The 23889-nt window shown below is 36.0% G+C and overlaps 1 protein-coding gene across 1 annotated transcript; it reads right to left on the bottom strand.

The window, feature by feature from the left end:
- Positions 1 to 2123: 2123 nt before the first annotated feature.
- On the bottom strand, positions 2124 to 22386 carry LOC149418160 (putative transporter SVOPL). Its single transcript, XM_089639701.1, has 10 exons — positions 21877 to 22386; positions 19630 to 19791; positions 18933 to 19095; positions 18505 to 18626; positions 17375 to 17613; positions 13099 to 13247; positions 9329 to 9464; positions 8444 to 8748; positions 5914 to 6041; positions 2124 to 3360 (listed from the first exon to the last, which is right to left on the bottom strand). The coding sequence occupies exons 1-10, from the start codon at positions 21977 to 21979 to the stop codon at positions 3257 to 3259; spliced, it is 1611 nt and encodes a 536-aa protein (XP_089495827.1). The 5' UTR covers positions 21980 to 22386; the 3' UTR covers positions 2124 to 3256.
- Positions 22387 to 23889: the final 1503 nt, after the last annotated feature.

Genomic DNA, 23889 nt, shown 5'->3' with positions numbered 1-23889 from the left:
GATAATTTCAGATTGAAGCACATTGTGCATCATCGTGCCATACAATACATCAAAGTGCGCAGGCGACTGCTGCAGCAGTGACCAGTTCTATCGGTAGCCAGCAGGAATTGGCCAGCCTTTGGGTGATCAACAGCGGTGGCCAGCAACAGGAATGGGCCAGCCTTTAGGTTGTCAGCATCAGTGGCTAATTCAGTCGGTAGCCAGCAGGAATTGGACATCCTCTAGGTTGTCAGCATCAGTGGCTAATTCAGTCGGTAGCCAGGAGAAATTGGCCAGCTTCTAGGTGGTCAGCATCAGTGACTAATTCAGTCAGTAGCTAGGATAAATTGGCCAGCCTCTAGGTTGTCAGCATCAGTGTCTAATTCAGTCGGTAGCCAGCAGGATTCAGCGGCGGCATGGTCATTTGATTATAAGGGCCGGCACACGGAGAAGTCCCATTATTGTAATGATGACAGATGCGTCTGGCTCAGCTGATAGAGTGTCCGCAGTAAACAGCTCGTTGCACATAGTTGTAATCTTTTAAAATGATTGTGCTGTGATGGAGGAACAGAAGCGAATACAGCGAATACAGACTTAGGAATTGTAATTTTAATTTAAAAGATGTTGGTCTGATAAGTTCGGTCCCAATATTTTTGTTTTAATGGGCTATTTATAATTTCTCCTACAAGCGTTCGTGTGACGTCATGCTTGCAAAACAACATGTTTACGTTTTTCAAATGCAGGCATTGTGGTGCGAATAATATTTCGCCCACTAACAGCTTTTTGGCTTTGTCAATATTTTAATTTCGTTTTAGAAAATATGGTTATCGAACTGTTTCATGTTCGATACAGTCGTTTTGCCGCCTGGTGACAGATTGTTTTTGATGTATGGTAAACAACTGCTAAATATTATGATTTGGTAAAAGGGGTCATCAAACTCGCAGGTGTTCACCGTAATAAGTGACCAATATAGTTGTAATTTGATGTTCGATACAGCTTAGTAAAAACTTGTTAGAACTTTATTGCCACAAACACAACACAAACTGAACGTGGATAGTCCGATACATACAAGTATAGTTTTCCATACAATCTTTGAGGAACCAATTACGGTGATTGAAAAGATTCCATTATTAGTATTTTACTTAATTTAAACACACAAGTTCATATTCATTATTGAAATTTCAAAACTTAAACTTAATGCACCCGGTAGAGTGAGTCAAACATACAAATGTTCATTCAATTCATCGGTCGAGCAACGGTTCTAACATTGATGTATAATGTATAGCTTTGGGTACATAGCTATAGCTATAGCTTTGGGTATAGCTCTATTTACATCAAATTTTGTGACACAACTCTTTTTGATTTGAGTTTTCGTTTTTGAGTAAATAGAGTTGGAAGTTGAAAATAACTCGTTACGGGTTGCAATCGGCTATTTATTGTCTTTTAAAACGTATCGAATCGTAGACCTGGACTCAATAAATTCTTAACCTTCCGAAAAAAGTTTTTTTTTTAAACTGTAAATTTTTGTTACTTGTTTTTGAGTTCCTCATGTGATGTAGATTCCCGCTTGTATCACTCGTTTACGGACACCGTGTACAAGTACATCTTTGATCGCGGCTACGACTTTTACATTGCTTTTAATATGTAACGCTGGTCATGTTTTATTTTCAGTTTGCTTGCTTTTCTGCTTGCTTTTACCTGGAAAGGAACACCTGCAAAATACAGTTCGTCGCTCGCACCTGGAGTTACCTCCAACCATCAGTCCTATAATCTCCAAAATCTGATGATGAGAGCATAACCTACATAATAAATCCAACAAATTTTATCTTAATTTTATGAATGTTTAGACAAATACAAAAAGGAGAACCCAGTTTTGTATTTGTGTAAACATATGACATCTCCAACTCACACCGTTTCAAAGATGTTTACATATTTCAACCCGCAAGAGATTAAAACCTTTAAAATCTTTCACGGCTCGAAGTAATTGTTTATGGAGATACAATATATTGACTTTAAGCCACGGTTCCAGCGGGTGGTAGGATGAGTTATTAATATAAGGTTGTGTTGATTATATCTGTTTTGAGATATTCTTTATAACTGTAAGAATTGCAAAAATAAAATAAAATACGAATATACCTGTTATTTTTTTACATTATATTTGCTGTCTACTTCATACTATTTTTATACCAAAAAAACAGTAGACTTTAAAACATTTAACAATTAGTATGATGCTTTCCTTTTGGAATATTATTTGGAATATATACCAGTTCCTCCTTCTTGAAACAATATTTCGACAGCCTTGCAGCGTCCATCTCAGGAGAGACTGATTACGGAGATGTTGTATCTCGCTGTACAGCATTTGGAATCTAGACAAACACGCAATCCTTACTTGCGATAAGGCTGAAATTCCAGCATAACACCAGCCGTCTGTTTTGAATCTTACGAAAAACATCGCCAAATGTTATATTATATTTTGTGAAATTCAGGCACAAACATCAAATTGTTTTCGGATTATAATTTAAATAAATTATTTTTCCACATTAAACAACAAGATTATTTCCGAAAAAAGGGATTCGTTAAAGGAAACTGTGTACTTCAAAATATTTTATTCCAAGATACTTTATTTTTTCTATGCTAAAGGACTTGCGCTCCATTATAGCAAAAGGCAAGATATGTTCCCACAGTATTTTATTAACGTATCTATGATATTTGTAAGTGTGTAAATTCTTGGTTTGCCGTATATCGTCACGAATATACGTAATAGACATTAAAATCGATTGGCAAATGGAGTCTAGAAACGCTCAATTTCAAGCGCAAAAACGGGTTTAATTTATTTTGTAACAATTTTATAAGAAAGCAAAAAAGTTAATCAAGGGAAACTGTCACAGATAATCTTAGCCATAATATTGTATTTTTTTAGGTTTGTTTCATTTATGCGTTCATACATTTCAATTTAAAAAATACATTTTTTAGTAGTTTAGATTTATGTTTTATATTGAGTAACATTTGTTTTCATTTGATTTCTACTCAAGGGAAACGATGGAAAAAGCTTCAATTTATCTAAAGCATATTTTTTGGTATTCATAATGTAAACCAAGTTTCTGTAAAGATTAATCGAAAATGGCGATTTAGCATTAAGCTTCGCCTTAAGTAATAATGCTCTATCCCAAAAGTTACACAAAAACAACTATTGGCTCTGAGAGTATTGATTCATAATTACTAACAATTCGCTGTCGTGTATTTACTTATAAATGTTTTTTTTCATATAATCATCATGCTATAATTCAGTCCTTTCTTCGTACGGTGGAGGCTTCTCGGAAGAAAATTTCTTTGTTTTTTTATCGTCAGAAGCGGGTAAAGTAAATACCAGGCCAGCTAGGACTGAAAAGAGAAAATATCATACAATACATAATTTTTTTCAACACAAGCACCATGACATGTTTTGGTATTTCAAAACTCCACGACTTCCGTGGTCGAAGGGTAAGGCTCTTGACTAGCAAGCCGAAGGTTGCTAGTTCAAATCCAGGGTCGCGCAAGTAAATTTTATTTGATTACGTTATTTCACAATTTGTTCATTTAAAATAATATATAGTATACTTGCGACACGTTCCAGAGTGGAAGATACTCTCAGTATTGCCCTGGCGTAAGACCACCATTCAGAATTGAAATTTTGCTTGAAATGGCACTAGCCATGTTTGGTGACCAGATCTGAATAGCCGTGTACTCCCCACCTTCCTCTTTCCCATCTCCTTGCCCTCCCCACTAATTTCAGCCTCACAACATACCCCAATTGGGGATGCCATAGTCTCACTGGCTCCAAACCGCTTGGAGCAGTTGAAACTGTTGTGCGGTATTCACATAATATTTAAAAAAACTATCGATGGAATTTACATGTGAGCCGAAGAACAAATATATGTATTACAGACTTCTAAGTTCTGCAAATATCCCTACATCCAAATCACTGTTTGTGGGTTTTGGTTAAATCAGGCAACAGATTTCTTATTTTTTATAATAATAAACTAATGTTTATAAGACAAGGTTTTTTATGCGTAGCACAAAAGATAACAAATTATTATAAGCAATAATTAGTCTCCTGAAATATCTATACAAATTGAAAATATCTCCCGAGTAAAAATAAAATTGGTTGTTTACAGGTGAAAAAATATCATAAGCGGTAATTGTTGATAGTACATATTGAATTGTTTGAAATAAGGCGACGTAACTGTAGGTGGATTACACTGCATCCCAATGGCATAAGCTAAAAGTCGCTTACAATAATGCTTATCGCCAACTATTCCGCCTACCGAGATACTGCAGCGCCACGGAAATACACAGAGTACACTCTTTCAGAGCGCTTCTCCGCCATCACATGGGAAGCTTATGGCGCAGACTACGCCAATCAAGTAACAAAATCATCACTGCCATGGTTGCCTGGATGGATTGTACTAATGGTCGAGAAAATTCAAAAGAAATTTTTACGATACCTCTATATGAGAGAGTTTGGTTTTTACCCATGGCTGTTTCCAACAGCATTTATCTCGGGAATGCTGAATATCTGCAGCCTTAGTTCCAGACGGGACGTCGCATTATTGATGATGGCTTACAAGCTTCTGAATGGTTTAGTATCAATTCCAGACATTCTGTCAAAAATAGGACTTTATGTCCCGGATAATTTCACGAGAGGCCGCCAACATAGGCTTTTAATTCTTCCCAGGTCCAGAACTAACTTACCAATGGTGATGCCCCTGGGAAGACTCACTAGGTTAATTAACTCCCTTCCAGCTAACTTGGATATTTTCCATATGTCCTACAACGACTTTAAGCGCGAAATATTGTATTTGTTTTAACTGTATACTTATGTATAATTTTTTTTCCATATTTTGTTTACCGCTTTTGCATATGTTTTAACTGTATACTTATGTATAAAATTTTCTTCAATAATTTGTTTACCGCTTTTGCAATGTATTGGTTTTTGTACTGTTTTTGCAAATAAATAAAATAAATAAATAAAAAAAAATAAAAAAAAATAAAAATTCCCCTCTGATGGCCCTCTAGAGACGGGAGATGTGCAAATATCCTCCATAAACGGCTACTTACACTCATTTTTGTGTTTATATGCACTACGTCGTGTAATATTTTAAATTGAGCCGCTATCAATAACAACCCTTACGTAGATGGCGATAAGGTTTAAATTCCCGCTTAACACCATCCGCCTGTTTTGATTTATGCAAGAAAAAAACATGACCAAAAAGTGCCTTTTATTTTATTTTGTGGATTTTCAGGCATAAATATTTAATTTTTTTCCGATCATTTTATAAATAACTTAATTTTCCACACTATACAATAAAATCATAACCGAAAATGGGTTCGCAAGTAGGAGATTTTGAACTTTAAAGCAGTTTTCATAGGCCTACACATTATTTTTTTCTGATATTATAAAAAAACTTATATAAAAAAATACTCGATTATTTCAAAGATCAAGATGTATTCTACTCGCAGTATGTAATTAAAGCATCTGAAACATTTCTAGGCCACCAAATTTTCAAACCAAAAACACATGATTTTGCATTACTACGTATGGCATCGCCTTAAATTCCGCTTTTTGTGCCGATCGGAATCACCTATGTATTATTATTATTTTTCTTACTCTAATTATGTATATTATTTCAAATATGGAATGTATTGCATTGCACTACCCCTGCATACATTCTGGAATAAATTCTTATTATAATTATTATTATAGTAGCTCAGTGGCCCAGAGCACCTGACTGGACATCAGAAGATGCGGGTTCAATTCCCATCGGCGACATTTATTTTTACTCGGGAGATATTTTCAATTTGTATGGATATTTCAGGAGACTAATTATTGCTTATGATAACAGATTTCTGCTTGGTAATTAAAATTTAGAAAGTAATGATACAAATCGCACTTACAAAACAGAATTCCACTAAAGAGAAAGAAGCTGACCGGACAGACCGTGTGTATGAGATACCCGATCATGTTTGTTCCGAACATGGAACCCACTCTGCCTATCATGAGAGTCAAGCACACAGCCATTGCCCTGAAAACATTTAAGAAAACCCTCCATAAACAATTTCATAAAAATAACAAGGCATAAATGGATTTGAATAGAGTAATGCATAAGCTATCGTGAAGAAGTCGACAGAGCCAAAACCTTGCTAAATTTCACGAACATTACCAAAAGCCAGTATTACACACTGACGGAATTACACACATCATAAAATCTAACCTAACTTTAAGCTCTTTTTGAATACTAAATTTATTTAGCACACTCAAATACATACCAATAAAATTACTATTTTTATTGACGTGTGTTACCAAATTAAATTATAACTATTGGAATAATTACACACATAAAAACCTGTTATTTAATTGGTTTATTTTAAACACACTTGCCAATAAACGTGTTTTAATTTTACGCAACTTATAAACAACCATTTACCATGCATAAATGGTTGCTTATCAGTTGTGTAAAATTAAAAATTATTAGTAAAGTTCAAAGTGTTTAAGTGTATACTGAATAAATTACATATTTGAAAAGGCCAAATGTTAGGTTAGGTTATTTGATGTGTTTAATAAGGAAGTTGAGTCCATTTTTTTTTTATCAATGTTCGCATTCAAACTTAAATATTGGTATTTTTTTTTTTTTTTTAAAGTTTGTTTTCATAATTAAATTAATTCTCAAAGTTTAAATTTTATTAAGCCCGCCAAAACGAGCGGAATCCGAGCGGTAAGAGGCGGGGTGTGGTGTGACGTCATTAGAACTGTGAAAACCACGACGCTCAAGCATTTTGTATGGAAAAAATTTTAATTCTTCAACAAGGAATTCCAGTAATTTTTTTACCAATGTTTTACCGTCTATTAGAATTGATGTTATTAAAAAAAAAGAAAATTGATTAAGATTTCATAGTTAAATTAATATTTTAAGTTAGAATATTTGCTTTTCCCGCCCGGTACGGTACTGTACGGTATTGCCGTCGCTACTTGTTGACGTTCCACGCGCTAATTCAGGACCACCGCGCAGAAAAGTAAAGACCAAAAGTAAAATAACGGTTTACAGCCCAGTTCACTGTGAGACCTTTCTGGGCGGCCGGCGGCCTGAAGTGTATCACATGCTATGTGACATGTATAATAATAAAAACTTCTAAGTTATGCAATAAACAACATATTATTATAAAGCACTATACGAATATGTATCTTTAGAAATCCATTTCATATAATAATAACAACAAATACGTACATATATTTGACAAACCCAAATAAACCTTTGGCCTATACACCTCTCTCATCTAAACCGACCATCTCTCATGTAATAGAAAGAGATGCACCATAGGTGATCCGTTGAACGTACAAGTCACGACACATGTGACGTCAGAATTCTTTCGACCAATCGTGGAGCGTCTACAGTCTATTGCTATTGAATACTTTTTCAAGAACGTTTAACTAATTCTAAGAATAATAATATAGAAATATATATTTATATTTTTAGAATCGATATTTTTTTATCTACATGAACATATTTTTTATAAGTCAAAATATTTTTCACTCAACTTCCTTATTACAGAAGGTGTAGTTTAAGTACCTACATAGAATTATCTCCATGTATAATTTCGTCCATGTGTAATTCTGTCCGTGTGTAATTCTGGCAGTACATATGTCGGTACGTCAAATTCACGCTGTTCTAATTTCGTCAAGAAAAAACATGACTTATTTTGTATCTACATAAGAGCCAAAGGTCACCATGAATTCGGTCAATAGATCTCGCTTCCAAAAAGGTATAGTATATTTTTATTTTCTCTTATTAAATCAAAACCAAAATTTCCTTTGAAATCATAAGTTGTTTAAATACCTACCTACAGAAATATAAACCGTAAATATTTTAAACAGTGTTTTTTTTTTTAATTTCCAATAAAAAAAAACAGTTGGCAACTCAAGTTGCCATCCCGTGTATTTCAATGGCGGTCCGCACATGGCGCAACTTGCGAGAAAACAGTTTTCAACGGCGAAGTCACTCGCAGCTAGGCATGCTAATCGCCTGCGCGTTTACAGTTGCTAGTTGCCCATAGATAAATTAAAACGTTAAATTTGCTAAAGAGGTTGAAAAATTCCCTTGTATTTACGACTATAGGCCTCCTGATTATGCAAGAAAAGAAAAAAATGCATACATTTTTTAACGCAATATGTTAGTGACAGATGACAGCTGAAGTGTTCTTCTTCATTCTATGGCTAAACAAGCATAGATAATTTGTGAAATCGTAAACTTGAGTTGCACCTTGAGAGAACCTCGATTGCCAACCAGTTTCAGTTGCCCCGTGAGCGGATGGACTAAAAACAATTAATGAAAAAGTCAAACACGACCATTTCACATTTGAAATCTTTACTGAACCATAGTCAAAGTTAGCCATCTGTTCAAAGGCTTGTTAAATGAAGTAAAGATATTACCTGACATGCGTCGGGAAGATCTCCACAACATATGCGTTAATCAGTCCGATACTGGTTCCGCCAATCTGCACTGTGGCGAACACAGCGATGGCGAACCAGGTGTCCGTGATCCAGTGCAAGACCAGACAACAGGTGGCCGTGAGCCCGAAGAAGCCCACCAGCATGTTCCTTTTGCCCAGGCAGGTTATGGTGAAGGCAGATATGACGGTGATAACGGAGACTATGCAGGAGAGGATTATGGAGATCGGGAAGGTGCCAGTGTTGAGGGTGTCGTTGCACTCTGTCATGATGGCAGTGGAAATAACCTGGGAAACAAACATTTTATAATGAGGTCATCTCCTACTTTACATTATATTGAAATTGGCTGTCCGTTTGACAGATACCCCTATCTTAACTAGTGAATGCAATCTTTAAGGCCTCTCATCTTTAAGGAATCTCAAGGCCTCCTGTGTGGAGTTAATATGAAATAAAATAAAAATTTAATCCTGTATAACCCTTGAAAGGCCAAAAAATCTGTAGCGAAATTCTGATGTTTGTAACCGTCGCGTCGTGTACAAGTGTAGCGGAGTTCTAGTAGGTAACATGGTATTTTGTATCCCTAGCATATTAATGGATGGTAATCGATCAACTCAGAACAGTGACAAATCAACATATTTTTGGTCATGAAAAGTGATTAAAAAACTAGACTAAATGAGTAATGTTAGGTTAGGTTTATAGGCTAGTTTTTTAATCACTTTTACAAAACACTGTCACTGTCCTCAGGAACCATAAAATATATGTTATTCGCCTGAAGTGAATTTTCTAACGAAAAATCTTCAGCTTATGATATCAAGAAACTATGTTTTATTCGACAGTGGTAATAATTACTAAATTTTTGGCACTTACGGAACTGTTGTCAGTAGGTGGAGCGGCAGTATCACCCAGCATAGTGCAAATATTTTCCCCTAGATCTGTTCCTTCATCCTTGCGGTCCAGAACGGTGGTCAAAATTGCAGGAAACCATATTAAAAAGCCGTTTGAACTGAAAAAATCGTCAATACAGCGTAATTGAGAACAGAATTTTATCACGTCGGTCAAGGAGTAAGGCTCTTGACTAGCATTATGGAGATCGCGGGTTCAAATCCCGGCGTGCGCAATTAAAGTTTATTTTATAAGTTCATGCTCACAATTTACTCACTTAAAATAATATATAGTATATTTTCGTCACGTTCCAGAGTGGAAGATACTCTTAGTATAGCCCTGGTGTAAGACCACCATTTAAGAATTTTAACATTGCTTAAAATGGCTTTAGCCGTGTTTGGTGACCAAATCTGAATAGCCAGGTTCTTTCTCACATTCCTTTTCCTTATTTCATCCTCCACAACCATCAACCTCACAACATACCTCAATTGGGGATGCCATGATCTCACTGAATCCAGATGGTTGGGATCAATTGGTTGGCAGTGGAGATTCACATAAAATAATAAAATAAATTACTTGCTTCTGCAATTTGAAGAATAGGGATTTGAGCAATGTGAACAATGAAAGGGCCTATATTTCAATATTTTGATAATTTTGGTAGCTTTCTCACATTTTCAGAAAAAAAATTAAGTCTGCAATAATGTATGTCATATTTTATTATTTGTATGGTGGAGAGGTGTTGGTAGATGTCATAGTGGGGTGCTGAGGTTATCCAGCCAGTCGCTGGCATTGAGTGTCACTTCAACACAGATGTACTATAAAGAAACCGATGAAAGGGACAGTCTTCTACAATGTGTTCTGTTACTTGAATAAGTCCACATTCACACAATTTAAAATCCTTTAAATCCTTTAAAGAATTTGTGCATCATATTCAAGTTACAGCTACAGTGACTACCGACTACGGTTTAGTTATTTTATATTAACCTCTTCAGCGTCCATATTTTATAAAAGTTTTTTTTTAATATCATGCAGAAATACATAATTGTATGTATAACGTTAGAAAGAGAAATAATATTTTTTTCCAGTTTGTCTCAAATATTTATACTGTAATCCATTAATAAAATCCTAAAATTAGCCAAAATGAATAATTCATTTTTCGCGCAGCTATCGTAACAATCGGTTTGACTTTAAAAAATATTTATTTCTTTTATATGAACGAGATAAAGTGAAGGTACAGTTTTCTTACAAATTTTCCAAAAAAAAACGGATTTGTTTTCGAAATATAGTATTCTCCCATTTGTTTCTATGATTTAAGTAAAAAATTAAGTAAAAATGTGGTTAGCGTTTTTGACAATATTTTTTTATGTTTGATATTAAAATTTTATTATTTATAAATATTTGTTTTAAATGCATACACCGGAAAGATGTTTTAATAATTCTTTACCTACAACTACCGTTTTTAATACGCATTTAAAAAACAAAAACAATAAATAATAATTTACGAAAAAATTTGCCAACCGACGCACCATGTTGACAGAACACCGATATGAACATAAACAAACCAATCAATGAAATTCGCGAATAATTCGCGTTTGTTTGTAGGCAGTGTAAAAAACATGAAACACATAATCGGCATAATAGACAATTATTCGGGATCGCTGGCCACGCACCCGTCAATTATTAGGCGACCAAATTTGGTCCCAAACATCATATGAATTTGGTTTCCTAATATTTAAAGGGTTACTACGTTTTTTTTTTTAAATAAAACGTTTTGATTTTAGGTTAGGTTTGGTAAGGTTGGGTTATTATAGGTTAGTTTAGTTTAGGAAAGGTTAGGTTAGGATGGGTTATCAAGGGTTAGGTTGGGTTATTATAGGTTATATTAGGATAGGTTAGGTTAGGTTAGGATGAGGTTATGGTTGTCCATATACTAGTAGACCTACCTACGCATCTAATTATGGATACAGCTATGCACGTGGCCGGATGTAAAGCATGCGCCCAAAGCATGTCAACACTGTTAGGGTTACCCATACAGACATACGATTATGCGGCCACTCCGTGGTCAGCGAGCATCTACATGTACCTACGTCCAATCAGATGTCCGGATTAGAAACATGACCATATATGGAACACCCCCCACCTCTCGCCCTACACGCGAGCGGACAGGAAGAACCAGCGAGCGATGCCGTTGCCCGCCAGTTCTCGGGAGACCGCGTTGAGAGTAACATTATGGACCTTGTCTCCAATCCTCGGCTTATCGCCGACGCACTGACCCGTTACATTATATAACTGTGTCGTGTCTCCAAGTCCACGACTTCCAGACCATCACCAGCCACCACAGAGACATTACATTGTACAGTTTTGTCATGTCTCCAACTTGCACCTATCCACACCAGACTGAGGCGGTGAACTTGTAGACCCCCGCCCAGTGCTGTGCATCAGCCCGTCGCCCTGCAGTCCTGCCGCCCTGCAGCCCATGCCGTTTCTCGTAGGCGTCATGCCGCCTACCCCGCCCTAGGCGTCCCCGCCTATCGCCTTCTTCGTTGTTAACACGTGAGCTACTAATGTATTTAATTCTATCAGAGCCTTTAGATTCCATAGATTGCCCTAGTAAACTACAGGTCTTAAACTGCTATTGTAACTGTTATTGTAACTGTCTACATTCCACTTTTATGTGTTAATAAACCTGTCATCCCAGAATTACATGTTTCATTGGACATTGTGCTACACAACCCACCCTCAGAGATGGAGTTCTATCCTCTGCCGGCACTCTTGTGCGGCGAGCGTATATTACACTTTTACACACTAATCTTGTAACTTATAACTATCTATAGTTACTACTTTATAACTTCTATAGTTAACAATGGGTTATTAAGGGCTAGGTCAGGTTAGGTTGGGTTATTAAAGGTTAGATTAGGATAGGTTAGGTTAGGTTAGGTTGAGTTATTATAGGTTAGGTTGGGATATTATAGATTAGGTTAGGTTGGGTTATTATAGGTTACGTTGGGTCAATAAAGGTTAGATTATAATAGGTAAGGTTAGGTTGGGATATTATAGATTAGGTTAGGTTGGGTTATTATAGGTTACGTTGGGTCAATAAAGGTTAGATTATAATAGATAAAGTTAGGTTAGGTTGGGTTATTATAGACTAGGTTAGGTTAGGTTACGTTAGGTTAGGTTAGGATAGGTTAGGTCAGGTTAGGTTGGATTATTATAGGTTAGATTAGGATAGGTTAGGTTAGATTAGGATAGGTTAGGTTAGGTTAGGTTGGGTTATTATAGGTTAGGTTTTGTTGGGTCATTATAAGTTAGTTTAGGATAACAAAGGATTTTACACAGAAAACATTGCAAACTGAACAATTTTGATAAATGTACTGAATGGTTAAATCCAATGCAATCCCGTGAAACATCACTGGCTGTTATAATAAGTAAACTGAAAGTACTTCTAATATATTTGCCTCAGGTTCATTGCCAATCAAAAACCAAAAAAAATATTTAGAGTGACTATCAGAATTACCGTTCGAATGACCACCGCGGATCACCGTTAGTAAATTTCAAAAATTATTAGTGATTCCAATTTAAATCTGTCAAACAGATTGCACATTTCAAATAAAGAATTATTATTAAAATAAAATATTTTTTTACCTACTTTATCGCTTATCTGAATTGATCGGCTCTAAATTTGAAAACCATTCAGCACTATTTCACATCACTCACTAAAAACCGAAATTAGTATGTTTGATGTGGGTACTCACGCAGCAAAAACCCCAAATTGAAGTAGACACGTGATGATAAGGTAGAATCTATACTTTGGTCCGAGCAGTGGGGCGGTCTGATGCCACACGTCCTTAAAGAAGGGTCTCTTTGCCTCGCTGCTTCGAGGATGTATTTTCAACTGGGTTACCTATAAAATACACACCAAGTACAATTATATCATTAAACATTATTTACTATGCGTGTATGGTAGAGAACAGCAATAAAAGTTTTTATGAATATTAACTGAGGTTTTATTATGATCAGCGTTTATTGAGTCAGTGTAGATGAGATGTCTCCGGACCGATGCTCGATGTTGAAGTGGTGGAAGAATTCCCCAGGCCGAAGATCGACACCACGTCGGAGGATGTAGACGAAGGCGTATCCTCCAGGTCGATGATCAACACCAGATGAAGCGGAGATAAACGGTGGTGGAATGGTCGTAGCGATGAAGTCGGTGGCTCTACACCGCGGCGTCGAATGTTCAACACTGGTGAAGACCATGGGTCTTTAGGTACTCCAGTGTATGATGGACCCGGTCAGCTGGTGACGGTGGGCTCGAGCCGCGGGCAAAGCCGGATACGCTCGTAGATACTTATGGCTCGATGCGGGAGCGGGTCGCGGTGCGCGGGCGTGGGGGCACCGGGACGTCCACCCGTCTTAGTAGCAGCTGGACCGACTGACTGACTCCTCGGGTACCGGGATGTGGTATTTATATAGTGGTAAACACACGCGCCTGGTAAAATCTAGAACCTTTCGTGGCGTAAGTAGTTAGGATTGCAGCTTCGTTATAATTCTAAATAGGTACTACGCTGCTCTCGAAGATCTCGAGCGCTCAATGTACTATGATTTTTTCTAGTAGCTACCGCAACAACATACAGACAAGTACTTCGGAAATGGTATTGCTGCATTTTCCGTAATTTCCAAAATACCTTGTCTACCGCCTTCCCTCTCTCTTTAACTATCACCGCTCGTACGGGTTCAGTGCATTCGTCGCTATCTTCAATTTTTCAGTGTGACACATAAAAAGACCCAATAATAATTATAGTAAGTACCTACCTATAGATTTAAACCAGGCTTGTTTATTTGGCTTACCCCTAGTGAAACAATGGCAATATTTTAATTTCCATCTGCATTTTTGTTATTCAACGGATTTTAAATAACATGTTATTAAGATGTTATGTCGAACGATGACGCAGATGAGACATTCCGTAAGAAACATATTTTAAGCTGTGATAAGAGGAATCAACATCGCAAACAAAATAAATTAAGTCAGTTACAAACAATAGACAAAATAATGGAATAATGCATACGTTCAGATTTTTAGATTTCCAAGTCAACAGAAATAATATGTTGCTAACATTATAAAACTGGCTACTCCACAGTTTATTTGCGGATTTATTCCGTTGTCTCCTTCTCATCTTGCTCCTTCGTATATTCATATTTTCTGCCATCTATCTAAAAATCTCCGAGAAAGCTCTTACCCATGCCTTACATAGGGCCACTGCCACCTCTCCGGGTTTGACCTGGAGTCTACGGGTTTGCATGGTGCATGTCCGGGCTACGGGTTTAACATCGATATCTCCGGGTCAGACCGGGCGGAGGCAGCGAAACGACAGACGACCATCACGGCGCGGAGCGCTTGAATGTTTGACTGAGTGAATGCATGATGAATTTTACGGTGCCAAAATAATGAAAAACATAAAGTTTTTTAGGCCTTCTGATCAGAATCAATTAAAATAAGAAGCCAATGAGTTTTAGAGGAAAACTTTCGAATATATACAAAAATATTATGATTTTGAGGATTCTGTACTCAAAATCTTTTCCAAATTCGATCTAAAAAGTGCAGTAAGTTTCGAAGATACTGTGGAAGCTGTCGAATCACTTGGTTTGTAAAATGTCGATGAAGATAAACTTTATGACGAGACCCGAAAATTAAACCAAGTATTTCCTCAATTCGTACAATCCAGTGATTCAACATTGCTTGTAGATTAACGATGGGTTCAGTTATTCAAAGTCACCTCAACCTTCACCGAACTGCCAAAAATAATTGAATTTTTTTTCAATCCCTATAAGCAATGCTTTTGTTGAACGCGTCTTTTCTTTAATGGTAAAAATGTGGACAGACGAGCAGAAACAGTTTCAGTCATTAGACCTTACTTTTTCGAAAATGCTGGAGCAACAGTTTCGGTGAATGGATTGCGCTATCGAGAGATGATTTATGATTTTTTATGGCCGGAATTGGATGGTATTGATCTTGACAACGTTTACTTTCAACAAGACGGCACTACGTGCCACACAAGCAACAAAACCATTGATCTTTTACGGTTGAATATCAAAATAACACCTCTTATTGTGTATATATATATATATATTATTGTTGCCCGGGCTGTTCACAAAGTTTTTTTCGAAATCAGACCAATACAGTGATCTTTGTCCTATTTTGAAGATAAAGAGTGTAAAATTTTTTCAACATCGGAGTAAAACTGTAGATTTGTATAAAAATCAAACAAACGCTTCCCGCCCGGTGTCCGCCCGCCCGTCGGCCGCCACAGACAATCTTCTATGTGTATACATTGCTATGTTACGGTACCCAACACCTGGAGTCGAACCAGGGTTATAAAATGGTTGCTCAGTGAAAGGGTAAGCAGATGAGACTCGGATACAATCAGGGGTGAGGAACTTCTTTATTCATTACTTCGTCCATCGGTCAGGAGTTTGGAAAAGGCCATCACAATAATAACACATGAGTAAAAGGCACAAGGTATATTAATCATCTACTAAAGAAACACAGGGTTAAATTGGAACTCTACTCTCTTCTCTCTCTGTGACGACTGGATGAAACGAGGATTTTACATGAAGTTAACAATTGAACACAAGAAAGGGTATGCCGAAAAAGCTTACGGGTATCCAGGGTTCTGATGAGGGGTTGGCCTGACTTGTCGAGCTGGAGATACCCGCGCTTCCGGGAGAAGCAGCGGTAGTTTTGGTATCGTCACGCGCGAGGAATTTACCGGAAGCGAGACTCCATTGAGTACAGTTTGAGTTGAGGTATGAAACATGTTTTCGATTTGGTAGCGCAATGCATTTAGTTTAAAACTGGAACAAGATCGCGTCTAATATCGCGTAATTATGCACGCCATGTTGGCGAGCGTAGCAGTTTGCTCCGCGAGAGACACTGTTGTTCCAACCAAGGTCGGATCTTGACTGCTGGCGCGGCGTGTTGCGACCAAGCTTCCGAGCGGTCGCTGTGTGGGTGGTCTGTCACGTACGCCGCGACCATCTGGCATGGGGTAGGGTGACCAAAGCCCTTTTCAAAGTAGGGTGACCATCCTTTTAATTAGTAGGGAGACTGTATTACGTAACAACATATAGGTAAATACAATATACATATATCAATTACTTGACGGTAACAACATACTTACCAATCATGGGAGATATTCGCAAGGTGCATTCTTATCATGGGAAATATTTTGAAGATAGTTACTCCTCAACGGAATATTTAGTATTGTAGGTTGGTAGGTACTTATCATAGGAAATATTTAGAAGATAGGCAGGTACTTACTCTTCAACGAGATATTTAGTATTGTAGGTTGGTAGGTAATTATCATTAGAAATATTTAGAAGATGGGTACATAGAAGATGGGTTTGACGGCCGGCATAGTCCAGTGGTAACGCATTGGACTGCCATTCCGAAGGTCGCGGGTTCGAACCCGGCGTGCGCAAATAAATTTTATTTGATGAATTTGTGTTATTTCACAATTAATTAATTAAAATAATATATAGTATATTTGCGGCACGTTCCAGAGTGGAAGATACTACCAGTATCGCCCTGGTGTAAGACCACCATTCAGAATTGAAACGTTGCTCCAAATGGCTTTAGCCGTGTTAAGTGACTAGATCTGAATAGCCAGGTACTTCCCCACCTTCCTCTTTCCCTTCCCCACTTACCTTCAGCCTCACAACATCCCCCAATTGGGGATGCCATAGTCTCACTGACGGGAGACGGGAGCAGTTGGAACTCTTGTGAGGTATTAACTATAAAAAAAATATAAAAAAAAGGTACTTAATCCTCAACGGGATATTTAGTATTGTAGGTTGGTAGGTACTTATCATGAGAAATATTTAGAAGATACTTAGGTACTTACTCCTCATCGGAGTATTCCAAATGTAGGTTGGTAGGTACTTATCATGATAAATCTTTTGAAGGTACTTACTGCACAAAGCACTCTTTTCAGGGTGAAATGCCTAAAACCAAAAAAAAAAAAAGGTACTTACTGGGTATTCCGAAGGTTTTTTTCCGGTGTTCACCGAGTAAATATATTTCAACACTTCCAAAGTCTCTTCTTCGTCTCCTATTGAATGGAGAAATCTTGGACTTGACGGTAATTTGGTGATTACGAGACAGCAGATAATGTAGGGAAGGGCGAACAAACAGATCAAAAGCCTCCAAGGACGGTAGTCAATGTACATCATGTGAAATCTGAAATCGGAAGGCAGGACCGCCCAGGCGAGCACTGTAAAGTTAAAAATATTATGTAATTATAAACAAATCAAAGAAAAGATACATAATATGTACCAATTAAGAGGATTGACCAAGATAATTTCATGCGAGGCCGCCAACACAGGCTTTTGATTTTTCTCAGGTGCAGAACTAATTTACCAATGGTTATCAATCACTAGGTTAATTAACTGCATTGCAGGAAATGTGGATAGTAATAATAAATTCAAGCACGAAGTATTATTTCTGTACCTCAGAAGTCAAAGGTCGGTTGTCCAGTGTTTTGTTAAAATGAGTTATGTATGAAACCTTTTTAGTATTTTCAGTATCTACACAGAGGTATAAAGATGGTTTTCCTACGACAATGTGAAACTAAGTTAGGTCAACATAAAAGGTTTTACTATTTCCTCTCTCCTGAACAATTTCAAAAATGTGACAACCGACCTTTGACTTCTGAGTTACAGAATCTTATCTTATCTTTAACTATACATACCTACGTGTAACCTCTTTTTCCCCACGTGTATGTTTTTATATGTTATACGTTTATTATAAAAAATATATTTTTTTATAATTTTCTTTATCACCTTTGCAATGTAGTGGTTTGTAAACTGTTTTTTTTCAAAATAAAATAAATAGTGAAAAAAAAACAGGAGGCTCGCGGATGAGACAAAATAAACATTTTTTATCTTGATTATTTTTCAGAAATCCTCCATGCAGAATTTTATGAAAACATTTTTAAAAAAATTTTCTACCTACTTACATTCCTATTTGAACGATTCAAAAATGATATTCAATATTTCAAAGTATGTAGGTACATAAAAAAATCAATCGCCTTGTTGTAGTTAATTTATTTCAAGTTATTTTCAAAGTGAACACATTATTTATGTATGTTGTGGTAATAACTTACTCGGAACAACTGCAGTTCCAAAGGCTACAGATGCGTTTCCAAGAGTCAGCATCTTATCCCGTTGTGATTTGGGATTTAGCTCTCCCAAATATGCGTATCCAATCGCTGATGGTCCAGCATTACTGGAAAGGAAGAAAGTTAATTTATTCAATTGGTTCATAGAATATGTATTAAATACAACAATTTTTTTTAACTGGAGTGTTCAGGGAATATAAATAATTCGTAGACGCAACGACAGGTAATCTGGAACGCTCGAATATTAATTGCTAGTAAGCTTGCAGTCATGCTAGCCGCCAATCTTTGTTTATTCCTGTGCCTATTGTCACTAGATTTAACTTTTATACTTTGTATAATAATGCAACGGATTAGCCTAAAATACAATTAAAGTGCTTCAATTTTCATTCAAATGAAATCTTGAATGAACTTACAATAGGCCAGCGATGAATCTCAGGGCTGCAAAAGTGACCAAATCGTGAGAGAAACTGGACAAAATGGAAAAGAATGATCCCACAGCCATAGAGAAGGCCAAAATCTTCTTCCTTCCCTTTGTGTCAGCCAGATAGCCCCATATGTGTGACGTCAAAATTATCGCTGAAAGGTGAGAAAATATAATTTAAACAATTTTAAAAACAGAAAAAAAAATGTATTTTTTTTCGTTCTTACACAAAGATAGGAAAGAAACAAAATAAAATGCATCACACGTAGACCATTGACAAAAGTGAATACAAATTAGCACTAATCAAGGGAGTATAACTTCGATCGAAGATTCGAACCGAAATATTGTGACGCCTAATTATATCCACCAATGGAAAACTCTGAAAGTCTATGGAATAAACTTTCAGAGGTTTTCATTGGTGTATTGTATAATAAGTAGGCTCCGAATCAGAATTTTACTGTCTATATATTGGCATATCTATGTTTTTTAGGACCGATTTGTTTCATACAAAAAGCCCGAAGATATCGATCTAGTGAGTGGTTTATCTGTGGCACTAATTAAAAGCACGTGGTAGCATATGTAGGGCTATCAATGGCTTTCGATTTGTTCTTCACTTATTGATATTTACAAGCGAATATATAAATACTACAGGAGAAAATGGTAGTTACAAGGATATTTATATTACAAACCTATAAAGGGGATGATGGGAAGCACCGACTTGGCCGTCAAGTCCAGTTCAAGGTCACACTGACAAGCTGGTATCACAAAACTAAACCCCAGGGTCTCCAAGATAACTCCCAACAGCATAAAACCGCAGAACAGCAAGCTGAGTCTGTTGAATTTTCCGAAACCTGAAAAAATACTCAACTTTGGTTGGTATCTCCTTAAACCAATAGTCCAAAAATTGAAATCTTATATATACCATAGACCTAATGAAAGTAGGTTCTATACCTGACAATTTTCAACATACAACAAATTTGCTTCCAAACTTCGTCAGGTTCTATTATAAGAGTTGATTGAGGCACGACTTATACCCGCTTGTTCAAAAATTTTCCATTCTGATAATAATAATTGTTACTGCATTGTATCTATGTACTTAATTCATAAAACACTGAACAAATTGGCGATAAAAGATAACAAAAAAATAAAATAAAAATATTCATGTAAGTAACAATTGATGGAAAACTTTATCCCAACAGACTGAATTTCATCAGAACCTGCGAAAATCACAGCAGCAAGTGTTCAAAATCACCGAGGGAGGGAACATTCGAAAAAGAATTAAGCCTTAGACACATTACGCTATTTTATGCGCGCATAAATTGGGCGTGGCATGTACGTATTATATGTTGGGCTGACATACTACGATATAATCTTCCTCAGGAGAGGGAGTCAGATCAATTGGGGGACTGCCGCTGAATATCATTTCTTAGTATGGGAGGTGTCACTTTGACAAATGACAGCTGCGTAATTAGGGCGCTCCGTAAATTGTTCTGACCCCCTCTCCTGCCGTAGGTAGGAGAGGGAATCGCATAATTTTCAAATATAGCCTGGCTAGCAGATCACAGTGCATATCGTCGCCACGCCCACACTTATAACACATCATCTTCTTATGTGTGACAGGTCTGTGTGGGATTTTATGGCAACCAATGTGGAGTTATATTAAACGCTTTCATCTTATAGCGTAATTTGTCACCCCCTTGAAAGCATTGCATATGGGTTCAATACATAATTGTATTTACAAATTTGATTTCAGAATCCTATTTTTATTTTATTTATTATTGCCCTTTTAAAGAGGCTCTTACGTTTACAAATGAATGCTACACATAGTTATTGTACATAGTTATTAATTATTTATATGTAGTTTTTATACATAACTGAACTGCCTCAGTAACAATATTTTTTATTTGTTTAGTGATAAATTGAATATGTCCCCTGACTCGGTATAATTATTTCTCTCCATTAGTATTCTGAACAGAGAGGAGTACATGTGGAAGTTAATCCCAGAATTTCTGCACTGAAATAAATCCTGACTTCTAGTATTACGTAGTATCCGAAAACTTATCAATGCAAGCAATTCTGGTTTGTCAAATGCATCATTTAAGACGGGTTGTTTCGGAGAATTTGAATAATTCATCAAATTTCAACGTTCATTTTCAATTGTAGTTATTTTTTTTTGGGGTATTATGCCGTGTAAATATATCACTATAATTCTTTTGGCTGTGAAAATCTCAAATCATACCCCTTCATTTTCATGTTATGTGAAAGCCCCATTCAAGTTCTGTTATTTAATCATTATATGCTAGTTGCTTGACAGAACTTGAAGAAATCTTTCACATAACTTTAAAATTTGGAGAATTGTTCAAATTCTCCGAAACCCGTCCTAAGAATTTTATATGGAAATACGAAGCTGTAAAAATCCTTCTGTTGGACAATTTAAGCATTTTTATAATCACTTAAAAGAGTGTTGTAGTTCAAAAAAAACGCAGGAATACACATTTTAAAACTTAGAAAATGTATGAATTTATTTGGCAATCTTTCAATAGTTTGTAAATAAATATTATAATGTGACTTACAGGCGGGAGAATTGTACTCAATATGACTTAGAATGACATTTTATTGTAAATAATAATGTTGAAATTTCTAGTTAACCTAATTATAAATCCTTAGCCCTTGCTAGAGATTTTTGTTATGTGGTTAACAAATGAAAAATTTGTGATGCTTAAGTTTTAATGTCTCATGAGCGTTGCTATCAATGTAGTAAGATAATCGGATTTTTTTTATTTCATGGGTAATGCGAAGTAAGAACCAATCCGAACAATAGTAAAGATTTATGAATTGATTGCTATACCTTCTTGAATTTCCCACAAATCATAGGCCAGTATTTTTTAAGCATTCATAATACTTACTATGCATGTTTGAAGAATGTAAATACTCACCAGTACTTTCCATGGCATCTTCAAAAGAAACTTTCGTGCTTCCCACATCATCGTGGTCCAATCCCATCGACACCTCTGAGAATCCTCTTGTCATAATAATCATCTTGATGCCTTTTTTTTACTTATTTGAGTCAAAAATTGATATTAGGGTTAAACTTTTTTTCCCTCTTCTCAATTTTACTATTTTTTTACAAATTTTCTCACTGTCTTCAACACTGTTTAAACTGTACCGTATAAAATAATAAATATTTTTAATTGAAATTACATAATGAAAATATTAATCAAATTGATGTCATATTTACAGTAGGTATCGTTGTTTTAGTGGAATGTTTAAATAAGTTTTAATTTTTCTTTAAATTTAACTCCAAATCCCAAAAGAATTTAAGAAACTACAAATATTTTAAAACACTTCATGACACATTTTAAAGATGAATAAGCACGACATATTTTTGAATTCTAAATAAACTCTTTGCAGAGTAATAAAAAAATATGTTTCAGTGGAGAACAACACGGGACAACTGAAGTTAACAAATGAAATATAGTTTTCTATAATTTTTAGCTCGTCTTTCTCGCTATCAAAGTGCAAATATTGGCTCGAAAATAATAATGTTACTGAGATGAAACGTTTTGATGCGAGATAATTTTTGGTAAACAAGAATGGATTTGTGAACAATAAAGAGTTAACTGTCGTCTTTACATTTCTAAATGGCCAAAAATATATCATGTAATTCAATGATGCTATTCTGGATCCCGATAAACAATTTAGTTATGCATTTTTCATAACATTTTTTAAGGGCAAGTAGTCCTGGTTGGCAGTTTATAAAACAAGAGAGAATAATTTTTGATGTAAAACATCTTTCGGCGCGCCTAGGGCGGGTAAAACCAATTCTTGCATAGCAAGCGTGGCAAGATGGAACGACGCACTTGCACGGAACAGCCGCCAAAACTCTACGATATATTTGCTTCTATTCTCAATAAACTTTCTATGGATCTATTCTAAATAATGACGAATATTTAAGTTGTAATATATTTCTTTGTATTTATACTAATAAACATATAATATTTGTTTTATTATCAAATGTGATGTATGGAATAAGGATGAGTATTTAAGCGATAGATGGCGCTAGTCATAAAGCTTACTCCAGAGTCCGTCAGATGTCGCTAGAGTGTAATAAGTACTTGTGAGATAATATTGTCAGGGAACAATCTTCTCGAACCAGAGAATTACCAACCTTCGGGTAATGAACAGTATAGCAAAAAAATTATTTTTTTTTATATTATAGAAACAAACAGTACATGATTTACAGAGATGAAACAATATACAGGAATAAGATACTTCATGTTGTGTACCTATGATATGTTTCCTTGTAATGTCTGCTAAGTGGTATGTTTATTCCTTAATTACCAGGTAAATTGTGTAGTTTATAGGTGTGTGTGTGACGTGTGTAATGTATGTGTGAGAGGGTGTGTGTGTGTGTCTGTATGTATGCGCATTGAATACTTTAAATTATTAACATGATGCCACGTTTGAAATTGGGCAGTGAATCCGAAAAAATGTCAATGTTAGAGTTAAGACAAATATTATTTAGAGTATGAAGAGCTCGGTTAATTGTTGAATTAGATGCTGCATTTGTTTTATAATTTAGCGTGTGGAATAGCACTGTATGTCGTGTACGTCTCAAATGTATGTTAAAGTTAATAAGGGACAGAAGTTCAGTACAGTCAATCTCATTGTTTAAAATTCTGTGTATAAATATTGAGTCAGCTACTGCTCGTCTTCGCTGCAAAGTTTCAAATGTACACTCAAAATTATTGTCGAATCTGTAGGTAATATATTTTCTAAATTTGTTTTGGATTCGTTCTATACTATCTATTTAAAGTTTATATTGTGGATTCCAAATAGGCGATGCATATTCCAGTGTAGGTACTTCTGACTAATGCGAAATATAACATTACAATTGTACGCGGATTACTGAATATTTTACTTACACGTAGCACAAAACCAAGCATTTT

Source organism: Hesperophylax consimilis, chromosome 14 (genome assembly GCF_061612785.1).
Source record: "Hesperophylax consimilis isolate HC1 chromosome 14, BYU_Hcon_1.0, whole genome shotgun sequence".
NCBI lineage: Eukaryota > Metazoa > Arthropoda > Insecta > Trichoptera > Limnephilidae > Hesperophylax > Hesperophylax consimilis.
This window is presented reverse-complemented; position numbering and strand designations above follow the sequence as displayed.

What these genes read in the sequence shown, in the direction of transcription:
- LOC149418160 (XM_089639701.1), bottom strand. Translation starts at nt 21,979, where the DNA reads ATGATTATTATGACAAGAGGATTCTCAGAGGTGTCGATGGGATTGGAC. An exon ending in AGATGCCATGGAAAGTACTG is followed by an intron (nt 19,792 to 21,876) that starts GTGAGTATTTAC and finishes GTATTTTTTCAG; the next exon opens with GTTTCGGAAAATTCAACAGA. An exon ending in CTTTAGTGGAATTCTGTTTT is followed by an intron (nt 3,361 to 5,913) that starts GTAAGTGCGATT and finishes TTCTCTTTTCAG; the next exon opens with TCCTAGCTGGCCTGGTATTT.